Below are 19,981 nucleotides of genomic sequence, written 5' to 3'. Positions count from 1 at the left end.
TCAACGTATCTCGTTACAATATTTTTGTCGGACAACTGAATAAAATAATTATAATTGTAAACTTGATACCAAATCCAACAACAGCTTGTCCGCACAGAAATTGAACGGCGAACCACAAAAAGTCAGTTGCAATTATTTTTATTTGCTCGCGCCGAGATACAATTCTTGAAAAATTGAATTAAATTAAATCATTTTCCGACGATATTTCATTCCGACGACTCGGTAATGTTTACAAGTCAACTCGGCATTATTATTATTATTTTAGATATTATAATGGTTTTTCCAAGGACCCTGAACCGTTGCTGTTATAATATAACGAAATAAATCTAATATTGACGCACAACAGCAATGTTTATTTTGATTCTTCTTATAATGTGTTTATTTCAAATACACCGCCTAAATATTTTTTTATTAATATTATCGAGTAATGGTGTTTCGTGACTGCAATATCTTTATTCGCAAAGAAGTTGTTTAGTAAAAATTGTATTTACATAAATCATAAATTATAACGAGTGTCTTACTTTTTATACATTTGGTAGCAAAGCGTGGTTCATGCACAAAAGAATGATACATAATATGTACATGTAATTTTATAACACATATTATATAACTATTTTAATATAATTTCATTATTAAATTATGGCTTGTGCATACTTTACATACATTCGGTGCTGTGGATAAATTAAAAAAACTACGATATTACTTTTGAGGCAATAGAAAAATTTGTTCCTAAATTTCTTTTCGTACAAATTTCTTTCCTCTTTAAATAACAACTACAGCTTGATATTATCAAATAATAAGAGTGTCGAAAAATTGTGTGATCAAACAAACGAGGATTTACAATAGACCTATGACTAGTTGGAAATTAATTATCGTTACTTAATAATAATAATAACAATATCGATGATTCCTTCCTACTAAGCCGTGTTACACTTAAAATAAATAATCATAACATCCGAAATTGAGAGATTCAGAACTTATATTGTTTACTTGGTCTATTTGAAATAATATGTCAACTATTGATTCATATGTACCTATAATACATATATTTACTTTTATGATATTCCACTAATGGACCATGTTTTCTAATTACCGCTAAATTATCGGTTTTGTATTTAATTTATCGCCAAGAGTTTGTGTTTATTTTTTAGCATCGAGATTGTATATAAAACAATCCATCGCAGACACGTGAAGTCAATACACGTATAGTGCGACGCTCAATTAGGGTTCCGGTAATGTACATAACTCACAAACGGCCAACGAAACTTTCAAAGCGATAAAGTGCCTATATACCGCGGCTGGCGAAATTTGCGCTTAGGGAATTTAACGCGATCCAGCATGGTTGCCAACCGATATTGATTTTCGTCTGAACAAACAAAAACCGTGAAACTTTATATATATATACTGAAACGACCGCCACGATGAATAATGCGTCGCACCTACACGTCGTCGAGTAATTAATTTCATCCGACACATTTTTCGGTCGACACATTTTTCTTTTACACCCCGATATTCTGACAAGGCGGTAGCATGACTGAAATTTTCGGATAAGTATTTGAAATTTTTGTATTATACTTACAGGGTCACGACCACCACCACCACCATCTCCCAATTTCCACAAGTAGGATGCTGCCGTTTTGTGAACAGCGTTATTGTTTTTTCTATGATTTATCAAATATATGAAGGTGTTATTGTCACCCTATCTAACATTTTATTATTCCTCATGGAAAAGTAACGTAGAATTTTTACTTTCCATCAAATCGGTACACAAAATGGCCGCCTCCTAGGTCGGGACATTTTTTAATCTAAATACGCGTTCATGGGGGCAGCCATTTTGTGTACCGATTTCATGGAAAGTAAAAACGCTACGCTACTTTTCAACGATATAAATTAAAATGTTAGGTTAGGTGATGATAGCTCCGTCATGAATTTGATAAATGATAGGAAAAACAATATCTGTTCACAAAATGGCAGGCTCCTACTAGTGGACATTTTAATAAGCAGCCATACGCGTTCCGAGTATTGAGTTCAGCGGTTGTGTGCCTTTCACATCGTTTGATAAACTTTGTTTGATTTTGATTGAAAATAACCGCCGATATGCTATGTATGGTAATTTTAAAGCCTTTAGTGTTAGTGGCAGGCAGTTGTTGGCCACGAAAATTCCACGGATAAAGTTCATGAACAATTTATAAAATTTGGTATTAGGTATGTATGCTCGATGAATTCGTTAATACTCGAGGATTAGGACTGTGCACCGTTCGTGTTTATTGGACGAAAGTTTGATTCAAACAAACATGAACATTTTATGGCCTTAATCCTTATGCATTAAAATCGAACATACGCGATATGGCGAATTGTATAAATTTCATGTTGTAGATTTAACGTTTATTCCTACATATTTTTATTTGTCGGTTGTTCGTGATATATTCGCATCCGACAGTAGAAACAGTGTTTTATAATTTTTATCGTTTCATATTTAAATATTTGAAGCCCCCGTGTTAGTTTATTTGCATAATATTTTATTGTTCAAACGAAAACGAAATATGTATAAATAATTTGTTGAACGAACGTTGAGATATTATTTAGTTTTAGTGTGAAAGAAAATATTGCACATTTTGTTGTTATAAACCACTACAATATACAATTTTTTAATGTATATACATATACACAAAAATGAAATACGAAGATTTGAGTGATTTAAATACAACATTACTACTTAATGATTTTTAAACCATACAAAAGGTAAAGGGTTTTCTGGTCTTTAGAAGTTAAAAACTGTTATCTCAAAATATTTTTTTGCGCATGAAATATAAAACTAATTTTAATGAAATATTTTGAAAAATTGTATGAGATCCATTTTATACTAAAAAAAAGAAGCATAAATTATAGAGTATTATTAAATTTTTTCGTCCCATAACGTTGAACCGATCACTTTCGTTTTGATTACATTAATAATAATATTAAGGTTTGTAAGTCGCGTGCTTCGTTAGGAGTTCTTTCATCCGTGTTTCCGTTTAGATAATATTCAAGAAAGTATAGAAGAAGTAAATTAACATAACGTAGATTGCCGCATATTAAGTTTTCCCATAAATTCGCTTGTATTTTGTACATATAACAGTTGTAGAAGATTGCAGAAATTTGTGTTATACTTAGTAATGTAGTACAGTTTTTTTTTGTCAACGATTAATCATTATTTTTAAAAAAACTGTTTTTCGAGTGAATGTATCAATAAAAAAAAAATGCCATTCGTGTTGTATAATTTGTAGTTTACTCTTTAGATAAGATTTATCGATAGTGGTAGCTCTACGAACCGAGTGGTTTTGTACAAGACATTCCTAATCAATTGATTGATGTCGCTCGTCAATTATTTGCCGTTCGACGGAATCGCGTGAAAGTGATTGAACGGTACTGTACATTAGGCGGCATGTCGTTATTTTCTGACGACTTGGGCTTTTATACATGTGATGATCGGTGCCGTTCCCCTCAGGAACCTTCGACATGTTATTATAATACAAACATAAATCATAATCACGGATAATATATCAATTCCGTGTAAAGCTACTCGGCGACAATATCATCGTTTTGGCGTCGAAAATCTTTTGCAGGGTTATTAGGCAATGTATCTAACAACCCGCTTACAACAGCAGCTCTTGGTCGTGGAAAAAGAAAAACTATTACTATAAGCGCATTGCCTACTGCCGGCTGCCATTTTGTGAACAGTTATTGTTTTTTCCATGATTTATAAAATTTATGACAGAGTTATCATCACCTAATCTAACATTTTAATATTTATCTTGGAAAAAAGTAACGTAGCATTTCCATGAAATTGGTACACAAAATGGCTGCCACCGAGACGATGACGGCACCTAAATTGGTATAGAAAATGCCAAGCTTGAGTTCAGTTTGTAATGAAATAATTTTCGAACAAAAGTACAAAACGTTTTCGACCCGAACGTAGAAACTATTTAAAGAAAATAATATATATACTTAAATAACCAAGTATTGAATTAGTCACAACAATATAATATTATATTATCGCGCTAGCTTGTTCACAGCAACGTATAAAAATCATTTGGCACAAATCGCTTGGCATACACATATTATTATTATGGAATGTAAACCACATGTTATATCAATAATATTTTAAATGCTAATAAACGCAAATTACTTACCGGCAAAAGCGGAAGGGATCGAAGTGAGGAATAATTTTTGACTTTTTACACGCACCCCAGTCTCTTCGTCTTTCATTTCTCTCACCAGCCCCTCCATCTGAAAAACACACATATAAACAATAACATTATTGGATTGCATTGAATATTGATGAGTTAAGTCTGGTATGATAATGAAAGGAATAGAAAGTAAGAAAGAGATAGAGAGAGCAAGTTAAAAGATCTGGTTTACTTGGAGATAAAATCTCAAAATTACTGTAATGTTTCCAAGGGAAAACGTAGTTAAATCATTTAAAATGTCCAAAAATAAAACTAATACAAGAAAAACCACTGACTTTGCAACAACGAGATTTGGTAATTATTTTACAGAATTCAATTGTCGTGTGTACTTATAAAATACAATGTCTGGAAAACGTTGAAGATAATCTTATTTAATGGATCCTAGATGCTCTTGGCCAACGTCATTTAAGCGACGGACCATTTTGTTTAATGTTTTATGGCTAAATTCACTTAAACGTCGTTTAAACGCAACCATGCAAAAAACCAGATATAGCTACACATACAAGCCCTTGTGATATAACTATATTCTACATTTTCGTGTACGCTGTGTTTTTGAAATTTTATTTTTAGGTTAAATATAGCACGTTTAAGTAAAATATTATAGACTCGCCCAACCTGTTCAAGCCAACCGCGAATAATATGTATAGTTTTTTAAACGACGATGGCTTTGGTTTGTATTTGCAGGATAAATAAAACATATTTCAAAGTCAACGAGAACAAACAAATATAATTTGGTGTTTATTTTTTTCCCCTTTAAAAGTTGTATTTTCGAGTTAACCCGCTCGAATTTGCTTTGCGAATATATTTAAAATAATATAACAAAATGTTTTTTTCCCGTAATTAATTTTTATTGTATTAAAAATAATGATTTTTATACATAATTAGTGCTTTATATTTTGGACGTAAATAGGCTTTTTGAATATCACATTAACACGGATTTTTGTTATTATTATAAGTTTATTTATCAAAAAAAAAAAAATGTAATTATACAAAGCATTAAAAAAAAACGTATTCTCGTTATTTATGGTTCTTCTAAACTTGTATATATTTTTTAACTCTCAAACTTATCTAAATTATTCCGTCGTCTTAAGAGCATTGTTATGGTTTTTTATATCATCTTAATGACACCGTGACACTGTTTACCGTATACCATAATTTGTAGATAAATATACTATGTTCGGTAAAGAACAGAGTATAGATTTGCTGGATTAAAAGAAATCCTAACAGATTTCAACGATTTTATTTGTCTTGATAAAATATAATATGTTACACTCTATTCTCTAACAGCATTCAGTTAAAATAATTTAATTAAAATATGTAATGCTTTTAATTGCGGTTTGAAACATTTAGCGATAGCACTTGCCTCGTTAAAAATACATTTGTTCCTACGGCTACATCACCCTGATTTATATATTATAACGAAACGATAGGCGGTTAGACGACTGTGTTGTTCTCAAGTCTCAAGTCAGGCGATCGATGTGGTCGAAAATATATTGTACTATATAATTGTACCGATTTGTTATACTTTTTACCTTGTCAAAGGCAAAAGGCCTGCGTCTGCGATCCGATTTATCCATATTGTTGGGGGCGGGGGGGCTGGGTCGCGTTAATGGTTCGCTTACCCGGGCTCCATCGGTCTCTGACCCCGCCCCCTCATTGTTTTGGACACTCGTTACCCGTTCATTTGATCTAAAACAAAAAATTGCACATTTTCTCATTAGGTATTTGTACAATATACTATATACTATGTAAAATATTTAACATATATAAAAGTAAAAGCCAGCACTTGGTGAAATTGTAGTAGAGGGTATGAGCATAATGTTATTCGTGATGGGTGATATGTACCACTTTCAAAATATATGCAAGTCTGTAAACGGTGAAAAGATAAAATATCGTTAAAAGTACTGTAAAAGCTAAAATGTGTTCAAAATTGTACATTTTTTAACATTAAAGTGGATACGATTAGGGTTTGTAATTCCTAAGAATATGTAGCTGTTCTCGTATTATAGGCAAATCAACAATAAAATGAAAATATTTTTCAAAACCCTGTTGATGTAATTTTCCCTTCTTTTGGGGTTTTCATAAAATTAAAAAAAATTGACTTAATGTTATGGCTGTTTAAAAGAATATTTTTATAAAAAACGCAATTTTTTTCAAAAGTCTAAAAAACTTATTTTTTTCAATTCTAAACGACAGCTATGTTTGCTTGCAAAATATTTGTAGACTTGTTAGTCGTTTATTTCGCAACTTCTTTTTCCCTAAATAAATAAAATGGTATTTTCGGTACAGTTTCTTATCTATGGATCTTTGTGTAGCAAATCTTTCTACTTAAACGATTTATTACTTCATTATTTTATCGGAATGCTTTTAAAAGTGGCGCTACCGAATAGTTTTGACCAAAAAGGATAGAGTAGATAGACTAATATAGTAAATTAATTGTTAAGATACGCTTCATTAAAAAAAAAAATATGTTTTTTTTTAATATACATAAAAAATTGATTCTTAGAAATAATCTAAAAAAAAAAAAAACACTAAAATCTTCTGTAGTGATTAATGGCATACATTAATCCGAGAAGCCATCATTTAATTTTATCATCCATTAGGAAATTTTTAAATACTGATAAAATAAAAACAAAGTTATGAGTAATGACTTTAATTTTTAGATTAACGCGGAAAAGAAATATCAAAAGTTCCTTTTTTCTTTTTTTTGATGACCCGATAGCGTATTTAATAACCATAAAACTTTTTTTACACCCGATAAAAAAAATACAGCAGAGTGTTTAAAGTTGTTAAATATTATTATTATTGTTATTAATTATCCTGTAAATGGGTTAAAAAATGAATAATAACACATCAAAAGGGCATAATATATTATTTCATTATGAATTTACACATGTAATCCGCGTGAAATTTATTTTCAAAACATTTAAACTTTTATTAATTATAACAAAATGTATTAAGTATTCGGTTAGATCTAAATAATTAGTTTAAATCACTTTTTTAAAACTCGATTTAACCACTGGCGTGGATTAGATTAGATTACGCTTGTGTTGTGTGAACTGAATAATAATTTATCATCACTATATACTCTTCTGCATTTTAATACAGAATATTTTAATTCCAAGCTGTGACATTTGTGTTTAAAAAAAAAAAGACGCTCCATTAAATCATATTTATATGATATTCGGTGCCCGGAAGGACATTAAACATTTTCAAATGTTGTTCGAAGGGTTTAAAAAAAAAATATATTATTTTAACGGTGAAAAGAAATTTTGCGATTTTTTTTTATTTAGCACAAAATCTCAAAAATATATAAACAAAACAAAAACCGAGAATGTATAATTAATTAATTTATATCTTTCAATTTTAGCGTACAATGAAATTAAACGATTATTATTATATAGTATTATAACTAAAGTTGTACGGGTAATACTATACAGGGTGATTGACTAACTGTATGAACCAGTCAATATAGCCGAAGAAGAATTAATTTGTTTTTTTTTTTTTCATTTTATAGTTAATAGTTCACCTAATTATTATTATTATTATTAGTTTTTTAAATATAACATCATTCCTTGTGTATTAAAACCACATAAACTTGAGCTATTTAAATAGTAAATAAATGTAGTATGTAATTTATTAACTTTTTAAATTAAGAATAATCAGTATATATATTATATATATCTGAAGGTCATAGGGGTTTTAACATATATAGAATGGAGTTAATATAATTGCAAAACGTATCAAATAACTGAGAAAGTATGAAAAATAATAATTTAAAAAAAAATCTAAAATTATTTTGATACATACTTCATAACTGTTTTTTTTTTTAATAGAAAATAAATTTATTAGAATTGTGTCACCGAGAAGGAATGCTTCGATTATTATTTACGCCTACAACGAATTCATTTCATTTAATTTCAAGTCCTATACTATACAAAGTTTTTGGGCTGGACACAAGAAATTTCATGTCGCCATTTTCGCGTTACACTTTCACTTTCAGTTAGAGATAAAAGACAAACGATGAGACTGATAATATATAAATGATAAAAGATAACATATTCATGATTAAATGTTTTTCCGCAGATCGGAGAAAATAACTAGGTCTCTATTTTTTTTTTTTACATAAAAGAATGAAACAAATTAACTAATTATTTAATATAACTAATCAACATTTATTTTATAGTATTATGTTTTGTACTAATATTTCACATAATTTTTCAACGGCATAAACTGGCATTCCAAAAATATTATACCGAAACTTTTTTGACATAAATATTTTATAAGCCGGAGAGAGCCGTTTATATAGTTGGTAGTTTTAAACTGTTTGTGCTCCATAAAGGTTTTCGTTTATTCTTTGTAAGTAATATATTCTAAACGTAAACATCAAACGAATGTGTGTCCTATAATACTTTGGAAACTTTAGTTTGATAAACTTCAAAACCGCTGCTGTTGCAGTTGGTAATTTCCGAATGATTTATTTAAACTCGTATCGCGTTTTCCTAGGCAACCAAAGTATACCCTCGTGTTTCATACTATTATAATAATATAATCCCAGGTAAAAGCATAATATTATTATATAATATAGGGCACTAGGGTAGGTTACATATTATCATAATGTAATATTGATGAAAAGTAAAAACAGTTTTCCCGAGGGTTCTCGACAGAATAACAAATCCGCACGTCTCATTAAACCGCCTTACGGTGCAAAAATATAATATTGTCGTTCAAAAACCCGAACAAACCGTTTGTTAAGTGCATACAATATTAGTTTGAATTCGGCAACCGTTGACTTGACGACCCCACCACGTTCCTCTTTTTATAATAATTTTAGACCGTTGTAATTATAAAGTCCGTTGTTATCATTTCATTTGACTTTGAATCGACTTTTATGAAAAGTAAACCCGTATTCACTATAGCTAGTCCACCGAAAGTGGAATGAAAATAAATAGATAAAGCCTAGTTATTTTCTAAAACATTTTATTTGTCTTATTCTTTTATAAAAAAAATAAATAGAAAACCTAGTTATTTTCTCCGATCCACGGAAAAACATTTAATCATAAATATGTTATCTCTTATCGATTATCTCCTATTACTTATCTCTTATAATTTGTCTATTACCACTCTTAACGTTGTCTCTTATCTCTTACTGAAAGTGAGAGAGTAACGTGAAAATGGCGATATGAACTTTTTTGTATCGAGCCAAATGACATATCCATATCAATAAATTCTTAATAACCTTCTTTGTTTTTTTGAAATTATCTCCACTACAATAAGTCAGGTGATCATTTCATTTAGATCATTGAACTGTGTGCATTGATAATAAGTCTGTTGTGTTCAAAATTGATATCCAGTATTGATATTCGGTGTCGTGAAAAGATAACTTTTAAATTATCTAAACAAGATAATAGATACAAGATTTATCCAGATAATATAGTACCTAGATTTAGAATAATACTATCTAGAATACCTGGATAATAGATAGAAATTAATACAATTTACAACACATATGATAATTGCGTTAATTCTTAAAAAAAAAATTATAAATATTTAGGAAACTTTATGGTTGACGATATTTTGGTGATAATATTTTTATTTGTTGTTATTATTATTATTGTAGAAATTTCTTATTGTTAAGTGTTAAAATAATACAGACTTATTAATTATAGTTATGAAATGATAATTTAACATAAGTCTTAAAATCATAAGAAATAAATTATGGAGATGTTACTTAAAAAAAAAATCCTTTTATATCTACATAACTTTATCTAGATAATGCACAACACACAATAATGATTTTTGTAGTATATCAACTAGTAAGTGGAAATCATGTTACCATATTTGACGCTTAACTCGTTGAGATGTTTACATGTTTTGTATTTTAATTGAAAATAATACAAGTATATTAAAATATTAAAGCTATAGGTACATAAAAGTACAATATTTCATAATTATTACTTTTGTGACCCAAAGACAAGTAGTAAAATTACTTTAATAATTCAAATTATGTACGTCGTAATGAGAATTTGGATGCGAACATTTTTTCACCGGTTTTTTTTTTTGCTTAATTTTGGCGAATAAACAAAACAAAATCTTTGATTATCTTTGCACTCGATTCATGTACACCTAGTTGTCATCCTCAAGTTGTCAGTAATCCATTTTGAACAGCACTGAACGACATCAAGTTCAATAATACACAGCCTTGTCTGTAGTGTTTAAGGTGTGCTGTGGTCGTTTTTGCTTCTTTATATTTTTCAAAACGTTTCACGAGTAAGGTATTTTCTTTATATTCGATACATTGTTGTATACACATAATACAATAATATAATATTGTCGACAACATAAAAGCCTAATATATTATGCAGTTCTTGTTGTGATATGTGTACATTAGGATTGTGTCTACATCGGTTATGGTATTCCGTCCAAAGACCTGTATCAATATAATAACAATATATGGCGCCATAAAAAGCGTATCACCTGCTAGAAATGCAAAATTATTTGTTTACACAAAACAGTTATTCATATTGTACCTACAGGTTATAGGTACCGCAGGATTCGAAAGATTTGATATCAAACAAAATCATTTGTTCACCAAAAGGTAATTAAGAAAATAATAGTAGCATCAAACAATGAAAAAAAAAATAATACTCTGTTTACTGTCTTTTGTACATGTTTAACTTTTGGCAGAGTTGAGCAAAATGTAATAAATAACGAATAACAACTTAAACAAGTGGAATGACACGTTATAATTGCAATAAAAATATAACTATTTTTTATTTCAATAATTTTAAAAAACCATCTCACGATGACAGCGTTTGGTCAGCGTGGTATTCGAATAAAAAATGATTTGAATTATTAAAGTATAATAAAATAATTCAAATCATTTCTGAAGTGATTTTGTTACGACAACATAATATATACCTAACTATAGTTTTGGTGAAAATAAAAAATAACACCATTCGAATAGTCTATTATTTTTACATCAGAAAAACTGTTTTTTAAATAAAACATTTTTCGAAGAATAGGTACCTAACACTGACGATAGGTCAAGCAAAGACATTCAAAAAGAAAAAACACATACACACTATCAAGTATAGCGCTATTGTTGTAGTCTTGTCAAGACAATTTTTCTCTGTTGTCTAAATGAGTACAAACACAATTCGTTTCTAGTGACATGTCGTACTTTTGTACAAGAACTTTGCAAAAAACACCGTGGAATTCTTTTATTTTATTTTTACAACAATGTTTAACGAGTCAGCTATAAATTAGGTCGTACAATAAGCTCGGTTGCATTCAATTAGCACAGCTAGAACGGATACACATATTTCCTACACCGGAAATTAGTAATAATTTATAACGTTGGTTTTCGATCATGGACGATATTCTAAAGGTACCAAAAACCGCAGATAGTAATAATAATAATAATATCGCCCCTTCTAGGCCAAAGGGGTCTCTGTACTATTATTAGGTATGTTTTTCGTTTGTTAGTGTACGTATAATATACTGTTGTAATTTATATGTCTGGTCGAGACGTCGGTCGATGCGATTCGAGGCTATATTCCACTTCTAACCTCTCCCTCTGGGCAATGGAAATCTTTTTAAATTATAAAATATTGAAGTTTTCTCGATTATACACCTACGAGCAGAGTTGTGCGAATTTTTATTCGAAAAATATTATTCTTAAAATTCTTCTTTATCTTCGCCTTACACTGCCAACTACTTGGGGTAGGCCAACCTAGTCCTCCACCACCATAGATCTCCTATACCTCCAACTCTCACTGACTCTGCATCTCGACCAATTCTCTCTCATTTTCCCCACAATTGATGCAACTCCTAGACTCTCCTCTTATGTATTCGTTTGTTATTCTATCCTAAAATGATTCGAACAATGTGTCACAACTCTGCCTACCAGAACGAAAAGCGAGCGGCCTGTGTATAATTGGTATTGATTTTTTTACCCGTCGCCTCTCGGCAGGGTGCCGTTGATTACCATAAATAGTTCAATCTGTGTATTATATAATTGAATGATATTACAATATTATTCAGACAGGGCGCAATAGTGTTGAAAAATCGCCGACCGTTGAGTTTAATATACGCGTTTAACGTCGAAAACATTTAACGGCCGTGGAATATTACAGCTATACAAATTTCGTAATCGTTATAATATAATACTGTTAATAAACCTACACTCGAATGTACAGTTTGCGAGTGTATTTCCCAGCCAGAATTCCTAGCCGACCGGATATATTGCACGGCATGTATTTGCCATATTAACGGCCGTCCTTAACAAACAGTATATACCAATCAAATGGGCTAACTTTAACGTGTCGTCGCCGGACTATCGTTAGAATGTACTTATACGTCATGTTGACTCTAAAGCCTATTCTGTTTGTCGTTTAATGGACCTCACAACAACAACCGTTATCTCATATTGTATATTCCATAGGTGAACAATGGCTTTCGAGTAGGTATTCAGCCAAAGGTAGAACAAGGTATTCTCCCTTTACTCGACCAAACCATATGAGAAACTATAATATCCTCTACAATTTAATAGCTTGTATTAAGACATGCAACCGTTTGGATTAGGTGGAGAAATGCGGGTAGAAGCATTTAGGCAGGTCGATTATGTTTGGGATAAGGCAAGAAAAAAATATAAGCAAATTTATAACTGGTTCTAGAGTTGAAAATCATTCGCAATAACCGTCATTACGACATTGGGTTTAATCCGCCTAAAGTTTGTGGTAGGGGCTTTCGAGTGGTTGATTATTTCAACTAATCCCCAGTTTAAACAAGCGTGGTTGTTAAGCCCTAAAACACAATATGTTAATCATCAGAAATCTGACGGTTTAGTACTTATATAGGTTGACATAGACATAGATAGGCGAGTCGTGTTGAAACGGCTTGTGGCGTAGACGAATTATAGCTGTTGTAATCCTTTGACTTATTGATGATGGCGAAACGTCACGCGTCAACCGTCCACGTGATTTGATGGGATAATATAAAGAGTTAAAATACAATATTTTTCCATTGTCAATGGACTGAAACGAGGTTCGCTGTAACGTGGTGAACGTGGTCAACAGTCAGCACCACGGCAATAATTCTGATTCCGAATCATTGCTGATCAAAATAAGCACAATCATTCTGCCGTTTGTCATCGTGGCAGAGTCTTTAAATGAACCGATCTTATGACCAAACTACACCTTTAACGTCGTCTTGCCAACTGCAAGAAGCAAAAATGAGACGATTTCAAGTCAAACTTAACAAAACGAGGATAAGTCATGCGTACTTCAGGCTTGTATGGGATCGTGGTCAGGATTGACAAAAGACGGGTCAGACGATAAAACAGAATTAATTATTAGGTCAGCTGGTGTTATTTGAATAATCTCAAAGTTCTCATTGAAAAAAGGTCCCATTGCCGAGCTCTAACGCTATACCCTATTCACCAACGACTCGCTTTAGCCAGCTTTCTGCGATCATACACATTATACATTTTATAGCAAGTATACAATGTAAAAAAAAAACCTCTTTGGACGCTCACCCGTTTCCGACGGTACTGCAGCTGACGGAGACCGTGCCAATTGTGTTTGCCTTTTTGCTTTCACGGGGTCCGAACGGAATGAACTGTTTACAGAGATTGGGTTTAGACCCTCGGCTAAGCGTGCGTTTTACTAGGGTCTACCAGCAAGTACAGATACAACCATCGTCGACTATCCGGACCGAAGGAACAAAAAAATAAAAAATTACTTGCAACGCAAAAAAAACGACACACAAACACAGGCGTTTCGATGCGATTTGATTGCGTTATTGTACCTACGCGGTTCTCTCACCGTCGTTATCTATCATCGTGTACGGTACGTGCACGGCGTTGTCATATCGGTTGTATACATTATACCATTACACAGATAGCTGCTAATACAGTGTTGATACTCGTGGCTCGAGTGCTTTGGCAGTGTCGATAAAAAAACCGAAAAAGTAAGTGTTTTACAAACATTATGTACAATAATAATATTATGTGTACGACGAATCTCGACCACGGTAACGATACGAAACGATTGAGGTGCACGCGCGGGTAACTGATTCTTCTCTTTCGCAGATGACAATGTTGCTGACATTTAAACGGATTTAAAATTGATGTCCCTTTTCCAAAACGACCATCGTGAAATATAGTTTTATATCATATTATCGAGACCGGTTTAAAAGAGAACGTCATAGCTGTATACATCCCACGGAAACTAGTGAAATTGCCAAATCTCTGAGTTCTCATACTTATAACTAACATTAAGAATCAAACGAGTAGAATCATTGATTGACCGTGGCAAATGTTCCGTGGTAATCTGTACAAACTTTAGCTTTTGTACGAGTTCGGTGCTCAACGGGATTCAGAGTTTTGAGAAGTAATCTTATTAGATTATTAGATTGTTGGTACGTTGTTAGGTCGTGTTGGGTTGTCTCTGGTAAGTTAGTTATGTCGTCAGCCGACATCAGTTGACGTTTACGACTTGAGTGAGGTGCGATACGTGTGGCGTGTGTGTGTTTTAATCCTTGTACCGCGCGATAATTAATGATTTACGACCCTATTAGGTTATAATAAACAGCTGTTTTAATTATTAACGTGTACCGTGTGAAAATCTATAAAGAGGAATACATGGGACCGCCGTTGCATTACTATACTAAAATCGATTGTACCGCGGAGGTGCCTTTAACGACAAGGGTTTGGCCTTTGAGTTAGTGTGGTCGGTTATTCGGAGGTAGTGATATAATCGAATTGGAGAAAACGCTTGAACTGTACCCCACTTTGGTAGTTTGTTACTTTGCTGGTTTATACTTAAGCTCGGTTCGGACTGTGCTTGTTTACACTGTACTCGGTTTGAACTGTATTGGTTTGTTTAAATACAAAGTTATTGGCTGATAGATAAAAGAGTGAGGTGAATTTCGGTGTGGAAGAGTCTATGTGTACATACCTACTTGCTGGTAAAAATAAAATTAAAGGCAACAAACATTTTAAATAACATTAACGCATTTACCGTGTTTACGCGGTGCCGCTAATGCGCATTAGCATTTTGGGTTAATGTGATTTTGAATTTCCCGAGTTATATTTAATTCAATTGGAGGATTCGAATTAATTAGTTGATTCGGATTAAGTTAATGCGCGTTAAACACGGGTTTGTATGCACCTAAATCGTGGATTAGCTCAATTTGCATTAATGACTACATAAAACACGGTAATGAATGTAATTATAACATAATAATTCTATCGCGTCGATACAGTCATGAAGGAAGGATTAAGGTCTTATATCTGACCTTCTCACATCTTACCCTAGTAGGTAACCTAAACACGAAATTAGCAAGGTTATAGCTAGGACTGCTAGTGTATAGTGTTGTTCACTAAGCTTAAGAATAACGCAGAAATTCTTAGCTGCCTACTCATCGCAGTCACAAGGCTTTTTCGAAAAAGCTAACAAGACATAAGATAAAATTTCGAATAGAGTATGTACATTATTAAAATCGTTTGCGTAGAATTCAAGGATTGGGGGTTTGAATTTTTAGAGGTGCTAATTTTGAGTCTGGGGGTGCTAAATTCCCCCTAGCACCCACCCCCCTAATTGCGCCTATGTTTATGTAAAACGCAGGTTGGACGGACTTACCGAAAAAACAATTTCTCAACATTTTCCGAGGCCACTTAAAGCTTAGGTCATGTGCGCCCGAATCCAGAGCGGCCGGACGGATGAGTTTGGTATACTGTCGAACCCGAGAAGGTGCTGCCGGTCTGGTCTCACGTATCGGTGGCCACGGGGACGGGGCGCGGGTGCAGTCACGCAAGTGGCGGGGCACGTCGTGTTATCATCCGGCGGTGGCCATTTCGGGGGTGTCCGCAGTTGCAGCTACACCGCGACAAATGCGTCTGTTGCGACGGATCTACAGACGACGGCCGGACGACGGTGCGCCACCAAGACGGCGGCCGGTGTCAGACATTCGCGACTGGCACAGTAATATACCGCGGGCGAACGGTCGACTATAACGCCGCACGGTGTTGGCGAAGGATAAGAAGAAAAAAAAAACAATAATAATATTTAAAAAAAAAACCGTCTTCACCGATTGAAACGGGCGGCGGGGAGGGTTAATTTTTGAAATAGAAAAAAAAAACCACAAAGCCCGAAAGGCGCAAGAACGCGAAGACGGCACTGCAACGGCGACGGCGGCAGGGGGTTAACGTGGGGGGCCGCGTGGGGCTCACTCGGCCGTGGTGTTCGCTCGGCGACTGAGGAGATGCCGCCACACGGTTCTGGGTGCTGCTCGTCTACCAGCAGCTAAGCGGCGGTGGCGACGCTGCCGCCGGGATAATGCGCTCTGCCCACCTCGCCCGCGCGCACCGTAGCGCATCCCGTGGCGGTCGGCGGCGGCCGCCGCGGGAGGGTACCCGACCGGGCCGGGGGTCTCATGCGCTTATCTGTGCCCCGGACGTCGAGCACTCCCCGTTGCCCTCGGCCGTCGAGCAGCTCCCCTTCGGACCGTGTACTACACACTACCCTTCCCCCGGCGGTTCACCTCCCCCATTCGCCGCCCCCACTCGTCCCCGTTCGCCGCAATGACGTTTCCTCTATCCGCGTATCGGTCCTCGACCATACGTCATAAAGGACATCGGATAGTAATCTTCGTCCTACGCGAAAAACACGCTCCGTCGTCCCGCGCCACTCCCGTACGCACCCTTACGCCGCCCTCCCCTCCAAGTCCCGTCGTCCCTCCGACGCACGGCGGCGCCCGCAGGTACGAACGTAAAATAATTTATTATCGCACCGCCGGCGAGTAAGTACCGTGTAATTAATTTTTTTTTTTTTTTACGTATATCAATATTATTCACTTCCCCTTTTGCTTGCCCTCCCCTCCCCTCCCCGACTTGTTCCCCTCTTTGGCGCTTTTCGGTAATAAATATTATTGTCGTTAACACGACTTTTCGCGTTTTGCCGATCTTCGAGCTAAATTGTTTGCAATGTAGACAAGCATAACAATTGTGTTTTTAGACTTTGGTAAATAAATCGAATAAACGATAGTAACAAAATCGTTCAAATAACGGCCAGATAAAATAAATGTATGTAGTTTTTATTCGAATAAATTGTGAACAAATTATTCGAATAATATTTTTATTCCAACAAATTGAAAAAAAAAATTATTTCAATAATAATTATTCGAAGTAACGTTATATAATGCGAATAAAATGCACAAATCTGATTATAATTATGACCTATTATTATATTTTAAAATGAATGTAGGGAAAGTGTATAAAAAAAATAAAAATACTTTTTTTATTACTCCGCAATTTTATGGATACCTCAAAATAATCCCTCATCTGTTACTTTCACTGATTATTATAAAAAATATTATTTCTAACATATCCGTTGACACACGACGTTGTTCTTAGGCAAAAAACAAAACGTCACCCGAGCTTTGTTAGCGCCGGCTGACGTTGAAACAACATAAGACTCTTGAACTTTCAAAGAAAGCAATGTACTTTCTTTTTTTATTAATGTACATTTTGATGTTAGCGGATATCTATGCAAAATAAATTCTAGATAATGCTAAAGATCATTGTAATATTGTTAAAAAAAAAAAAAAAGGAAGAACCACTTATTTTTTATGTCTCATATAATTATCATACTAAACACCCATACTGAATTGATGTTATAAGTCTATCCGGAATCAATGCCCGTTGAAGAGCTACTGATGAATAAAGTTAAGAATATGAGTTGCTGGTTGAAAATGCTAAAACAATGAAGTAAAACGAACAAGAAGACATTCGAGCATAGGCGCAATTTCAATTTTTAATTTAGGGGGCCTGGAAATTTTTTTAAAATATATGTATAAGTAAATATATTTTTGTATTTCAAAATTGTAACCTAATTACCTAATTAATTAATGCATAACCTAATTTTTTGGGGGGGCTAAGCCCACCCTAGCCCCCCCCCGTATTTGCGCCTATGCATTCGAGGAGAACACATTTGGTGGTAGTGATTGACAAAAATGGATCTTATTGTGTTGTATTGTAAAAAGAGTGGATACCGTGTAACGATTGATTTAATTTCAATCAAAACAGTTCTCTTGCAAACGGTTTGTTGTAAACACTATTAGCAGTATACGGAAATCGAGCTGTGTCACAAAACCCATTAAAGAGTTTTCCCGTCGAGTGTCGGCCATAATGCGTTTGTTGTTGTTTTTATTACATGTACACAATATATATATATATATAAGTTTAATAACAATAATATCATAATTTACGGTTAGTAAACCGACTTGAACCGGACGTGTTTAATAATTAACAGCAAACCGACGAATTTCCGGACAATAACGAACGGTCTCCGTTCGCTAGTAGCTAACTACTATATTATTCTCTTTGAATGAGAGACAATACCGGAGTAAAATTCTGAAAATGTGTTCTCGTAACAGGTGTTTTCTTTGAGTTTCTTCTTATAAATATACAATCTGTTTAGGTCGACATTTAATATAGTTCATTAGCAATATAACACAACACCGACAACAGTTTAAAAAATATATTTTCGACCTGTAATATTCTTACAGCACATCTCTTATTCTTGTTGGCCTTATATCCAAAACAAACCGGGATAAAGTCGTTTGAAAATAATACAATATACAAAAAAATATTACTACAGTTATCTAATAATAATAATAGCAGTGTACAAATATTTGTATCTTGAAACCTTTCGTTGAGGTCGAAAGTAACCTTGGCGGAAAAACATTGAATTGTAGATATGTTATCTCTTATCACTTCTCGCTTATCATTTATCTGTTACCACATCTCTGTTATCACTCATCTGTTATCTCTTCTTATTTTTTTTGGCTCCAAGTATTTATTTTTAACGTTTCCATAATATGATTTCATAAAAGAAAATTAGGTCATCTTTTGGGACAACGCATTTTGTTTCGGAGCACGTTCAGAATTCATCGAGTTCGCGCCGCCGTACATTTCAATAGATTTCAATTTAATGGCCTACATTTCCTTTGTGCCCGGGATAACGCACACTTGTCGTCGCTATATCAACAGCTTGCGACCCGGCCGTTAATGGCGTGTGTGACATATTATCGAACATGGGCTGAATCCATATTTGAGAAATCACCGAAGCGATCTGACGATCGAGTAGATACGAATATTAAATTTTGTACAGTCTTAGTGTTTTATGACCTACTTTACTCGTATAACTTATAATTATTCATACGAAAACTTTTAATTTTATCAATATAAACATATAGTAATTGTTATCTAGATAACTTCTGATAATTTTCGATAAGTTTTGATTGGATCCCATAAGTGAGAGTATAAATATTACCCTTGGTACAATGATGTCGATGCTTTTCTCTGATTGCGTGGAGTATAATGGCTATATGCTGCCTTCGTATAGCTATAGCGCTTAACCATACACCCTTGCCGAAATCCGCTATTAGCAACTTTTCCCATTTATTCCTTGACGACTTTTCAAAAATATTTCCGTTTTCCCAAGATCCGTCGCTCGGTCGTCTCAGCGCCAGTATATTCCACTCTCGTCGATACTTACAAACAAGCACGCTATAAAACAGCAAGTATACAAGAAGTCAACAAAGTGGACCCGTAGCCACCGCTGCAGTTTAAAAGTAGTAATATTCATTTCAAAGCGATCAAATCAACTCAAATTCGAAACGCTCTTTTGCGAATAGCTAGGTTTTGTTACTGATACAAGGAATGTCTTGTCGCCATTCTCGCGTTA

The 19,981-nt window shown here is 33.9% G+C and overlaps 1 protein-coding gene across 3 annotated transcripts in view; it reads right to left on the bottom strand.

Annotated features, from left to right (window-relative positions):
* Nucleotides 1-16,485, bottom strand: part of LOC126842769 (regulator of G-protein signaling 11) — a 28,223-nt gene extending 11,738 nt beyond the window's left edge. Inside the window, exons 1-3 of one of the 3 annotated variants that reach the window (XM_050579908.1) lie at nucleotides 15,875-16,485; nucleotides 5,762-5,918; nucleotides 4,173-4,269 (exon numbers count right to left, since the gene is read on the bottom strand). In XM_050579908.1, coding sequence (XP_050435865.1) covers nucleotides 4,173-4,269; nucleotides 5,762-5,806 — 142 coding nt within the window. In that variant the 5' untranslated portion in view covers nucleotides 5,807-5,918; nucleotides 15,875-16,485. Of the gene's footprint in view, nucleotides 1-4,172; nucleotides 4,270-5,761; nucleotides 5,919-13,767; nucleotides 14,068-15,874 lie in introns of those variants that run through there. The other 2 variants (XM_050579907.1, XM_050579909.1) reach the window with 2 other exon arrangements.
* Between the last annotated feature and the right edge of the window lie 3,496 nt (nucleotides 16,486-19,981).

The sequence above is a fragment of the Adelges cooleyi genome, unplaced genomic scaffold (genome assembly GCF_023614345.1).
Source record: "Adelges cooleyi isolate 19-005CV unplaced genomic scaffold, UGA_ACOO_1.1 ACOO_flye_CR_arks_rails_tigmint_CR_PRNA_574, whole genome shotgun sequence".
NCBI lineage: Eukaryota > Metazoa > Arthropoda > Insecta > Hemiptera > Adelgidae > Adelges > Adelges cooleyi.
Note: the sequence above shows the minus strand (reverse complement) of the source record. Positions and strands in the feature narration are given on the sequence as shown.